This window comes from Trachypithecus francoisi, unplaced genomic scaffold, assembly GCF_009764315.1.
Source record: "Trachypithecus francoisi isolate TF-2019V2 unplaced genomic scaffold, Tfra_2.0 Lachesis_group18, whole genome shotgun sequence".
Lineage (NCBI taxonomy): Eukaryota > Metazoa > Chordata > Mammalia > Primates > Cercopithecidae > Trachypithecus > Trachypithecus francoisi.
Window position 1 is genome coordinate 15,841,193 of NW_022681463.1, and position 4,433 is coordinate 15,845,625.

The 4,433-nt window shown below is 40.9% G+C and overlaps 1 protein-coding gene across 1 annotated transcript; it reads left to right on the forward strand.

The window, feature by feature from the left end:
* The first annotated feature begins 351 nt into the window (after window positions 1–351).
* LOC117063562 (cystatin-B-like) lies at window positions 352–973 on the forward strand. Its single transcript, XM_033177361.1, has one exon. The coding sequence runs from the start codon at window positions 410–412 to the stop codon at window positions 704–706; it is 297 nt and encodes a 98-aa protein (XP_033033252.1). The 5' UTR covers window positions 352–409; the 3' UTR covers window positions 707–973.
* The last annotated feature ends 3,460 nt before the right edge of the window (window positions 974–4,433 follow it).

The window sequence follows — 4,433 nt, forward strand, 5'->3', positions numbered from 1 at the left end:
CTCTGTCTCAAAAAAAAGAAAAGAAAGAAAAAGAAAAAGAATCAACAATATCCCAAATATCCTCATTGGTTCATTTAGTCTCATGTAATTAATTCTTGTTCTGCTTGACGTTGGGATAACAGTTTCATAAAGCTATCAGTTTCTTCATTAGAGTTCTAGAAATTCTTATCCAATCCAATGGTATGATCTTAAAGCTATTCGAAATGTGTATTCAAGAGTACTCATTAGTCTTTTCTATGAATCTCCATGAAGAGAAGTAATTTGAGATGGTAGCTGATTGTAAATGCTGTTAGAGAAGAATCAAAATAATAACTAGATGACAAAGACTTGAAATAGCCTTGGTTAGAATTCTGATGAAAGTTCATTATAGGCCGAGTCCCCTCGCCAGGTTCTCTCCTTCGCCGCCAAGATGATGTACGGGGTGCCCTCCGCCGTGCAGCCGGCCACCGCCGAGACCCAGGACATCGCCGACCAGGTGAGGTCCCAGCTTGAAGAGAAAGAAAACAAGAAGTTCCCTGTATTTAAGGCCGTGTCGTTCAAGAGCCAGGTGGTCACGGGGACAAACTACTTCATCAAGGTGCACGTTGGCGACGAAGACTTCGTACACCTGCGAGTGTTCAAATCTCTCCCTCACGAAAACAAGCCTTTGACCTTGTCTAACTACCAGACCAACAAAGCCAAGCACGACGAGCTGAGCTATTTCTGATCCTGACTTTGAACAGGACCCTTCAGCCAGAAGACTGATAATTAAAGTGATCCTCCGTGGACCAGAGCATGCACTTGTGATCCTAAAATAAGCTTCATCTCCGGGCTGTGCCCTCGGGGTTGAAGGGGCGGGATTCAGCAGCTGCGCTTGCATTTCTCTTCCTAAATTTCATTGTGTTGATTTCTTTCCTTCCCAATCAGTGATCTTAATTACTTTCAAAATATTTTCAAAATAGATGTATTTCTAAAATCCTTAAAAAAAAAAAAAGGAAAGTTCATTATAAACAGCAATTAGCAAGGAAATTCGGTTATTTTTGTGGCACATAGCATTTAACATAGTAACTAAAATTATGACCAATAACATTAGATTTCTAGGACTCTCATACAATTTTGGAACACTCATATCAATAACATACCCATACATATAACTTGAAGCTTTAGCAACACCCATTCTTTGACAATATTTCACATATAATTTTTTTTTTTTTTTGAGACAGAGTCTCGCTCTGCCGCCCAGGCTGGAGTGCAGTGGCCGGATCTCAGCTCACTGCAAGCTCCGCCTCCCGGGTTTACGCCATTCTCCTGCCTCAGCCTCCCGAGTAGCTGGGACTACAGGCGCCCGCCACCTCGCCCGGCTAATTTTTTGTATTTTTTAGTAGAGACGGGGTTAGCCAGGATGGTCTTGATCTCCTGACCTCGTGATCCGCCCGCCTCGGCCTCCCAAAGTGCTGGGATTACAGGCTTGAGCCACCGCGCCCGGCCCTCCCATATAATTTAACTTATCAAAAAAGCCTAGTCATTTTAGTATTTATCTTTTACAAGGTAAGAGACCCCTTTGAACTTTTCAGGAGCCCAGTTGGAAAATCCCAAAGTTAATTAGAGGTCATAAAGGCTTAATTTAGAATTTGATTTTGGGAAATCAGCCAAAAATGCCAGAAGGTTTAAAACACTTGGTTAAATGTGATCTTGGTTATCTATTTAATTAAAGTGACAATAAAATATTTTAAAGACATACAGAAAGTTCCATAGTTGTGAATAAAAATTTAGCTCTTTTAATTGAGAAGACTTAGAAATTTTTTAAAATTTTATTTTAATTAATTAATTTATTTTGAGACCAGGTTATGAGACTGACTAATTTTTGTATTTTTGGTAGAGATGGGATTTTGCCATATTGCCCAGGCTGGTCTCAAACTTCTGGCCTCAAGTGATCCACCCACCTTGACCTCCCAAAGTGCTGGGATTACAGGCATGAGCCTCTGTGCCTGGCCTTACTTTTTTAAGTAATCAAAGACCTAATAAAAGACAGCACAAGGGAGGCCGAGACGGGCGGATCACGAGGTCAGGAGATCGAGACCATCCTGACTAACACAGTGAAACCCCGTCTCTACTAAAAAATACAAAAAAACTAGCCGGGCGAGGTGGCGGGCGCCTGTAGTCCCAGCTACTCGGGAGGCTGAGGCAGGAGAATGGCGTGAACCCGGGAGGCGGAGCTTGCAGTGAGCTGAGATCCGGCCACTGCACTCCAGCCTGGGCGACAGAGCGAGACTCCGTCTCAAAAAAAAAAAAAAAAAAAAAAAAGACAGCACAAGCACAAGAAATTATCTTTATAAAGCACAAAATCTGTTTCCTAGGCCAATTACTTTAAAATGAAAAAAAAAAAAAACTCTTCACATTCTCAGACCAATACTTCAAAAAAAAAAAAAAAAAACTTACCATTTCAACAAAGAAGAGTAAATTCCACTTTTTTTTTTTTTCTTTTTTGAGATGGAGTCTTGCACTGTTGCCCAGGCTGGAGTGCAGTAGTGCAATCTCTGCTCACTGCAACCTCTGCCTTCCAGGTTCAAGCGATTCTCCTGCCTCAGCCTCCCAAGTAGCTGGGATTACAGACACCTGCCACCAGGCCTGGCTAATTTTTTGTATTTTTAGTAGAGATGGGGTTTCACTACGTTGGTCAGGCTGGTCTTGAACTCCTGACCTCATGATCCTCCCACCTAGGCCTCCCAAAGTGCTGGGATTACAGGTGTGAGCCACTGCGCCTGGCCTAAATTCCACTTTTGCAGCAGTGTACTATTAATACTAAAGCTAATTTTAAAAAAAATCTTAAACCCAGGCAATCTCAGTCAGCTTTGGCCACACAAGATTTTTGCAAACCTTATTATAACCTTTAAAAAATATCTATTGGCTTTTCTTTTTTCTCCTTTTTGAACAAAAATGCATCCTTCATAACTTTCCTTATAAGATATATTCTTTATGTCCTGTATACAGAGCTGTTTCCCTTATAACAGGTTTAATTCTATTTATTAACTATAATGTTATTTCATAATAACCTTAATTTCTGGTGAAAGCCAGCAAGCGTTGTGAATGGTCTTATATCAGCATTCACCATTTCATAATATCTAGAAAGATGTTTCCCCAATCGTTCATGTATCTTAACAGAAACAAATATATTTAGTTTTTGCCATATAAAAACAAGATACCAAAGTATATAAACTTAAACTTATGCTTATTTATTAGTATTTCAGTATTTTAACTTAGAAATGATTCAGCCATTTAACACATACCTATTACTTAATTTCACTTTAAGGTTTCAAGTTACCAAAACTATTTTTGAAACTGTTTTTAAGTAGACCTCACATTTCCCAAAAAGGCTAATGAAGTTCTATATTATTCTTAGCAAAAATCAGGCCAACAAGAAAGGAAGCAGCCGAGGGCCCGAGCATGTAATTATCAGGGGTTCGAGAAGAGAGTTTTCAGTCAACTGAGAAGTTCCCATGGGAGAAGCAGGATTCCCAAAGAGAGAACAAGAGCAGAGAGGCCTGAAAAAAGCACAGCGTCAATATCATCTTCCAATCAAGCCGACTTCTGACCATAGAGCTCTTTAAAAATAATCCTGGCTGGGCACAGTGGCTCACACCTATAATCCCAGCACTTTGGGAGGCCGAGGTGGGTGGATCACTTGAGGTCAGGAGTTCAAGACCAGTCTGGCCAACATGGTGAAACCCCGTCTCTACTAAACTACAAAAATTAGCCAGGCGTGGTGGTGCACACCTGTAATCCATCCTATTAGGGAGGCTGAAGCAAAAGAATTGTTTGAACCCGGGAGGTGGAGGTTGCAGTGAGCTGCAATCTCACCATTGCACTCCAGCCTGGGCAAAAAGAGTGAAAATCCGTCTCAAAAAAAAAAAAAAAAAAAAGTCCTTTGAAATATTGCACTATCAGATTTTAGCCACGACAAACAGCAAATATTCCTGGCAGTATTGTACTTTTCCTCCTTTTTTAAAAAAGAAAGAAAACCAAAGGTATCTGCCAAGTGATTTGGAAATCGAAACCAATAAGCCTTTTATGACTTAACCAAGGATGTGTGGAGTCTCTCTAAAGAAGTGCAAAGACACAGCCCTCTCAAGATCAAGCCCTCCCAAAGACAGCCAAAAGAAGGGGAGACAGGTAACTCCCGGAGCCGGCAGCAGCTGGCATGCTTGCTGCATAAGGGGTCCCACCCACGTTCCTGTTCTGCTCTCTTCTTGGTGTTTGTGTAAAACAAAGACCATCTCCGAGAGGGAAGGGATCATAAAACAAGAGTTTTCAAACCAAGAAAAAATCACCAGAGTCACAACCCCCAAGAACTAGTTCATACAAATAATTTTCTCCTGCTAATCTGAATTTGCAAAGGAAGGAATAAAGAGAAAATTTTACCTTCCATTCTCAACTGGGCACTGCAGGCAGAGATC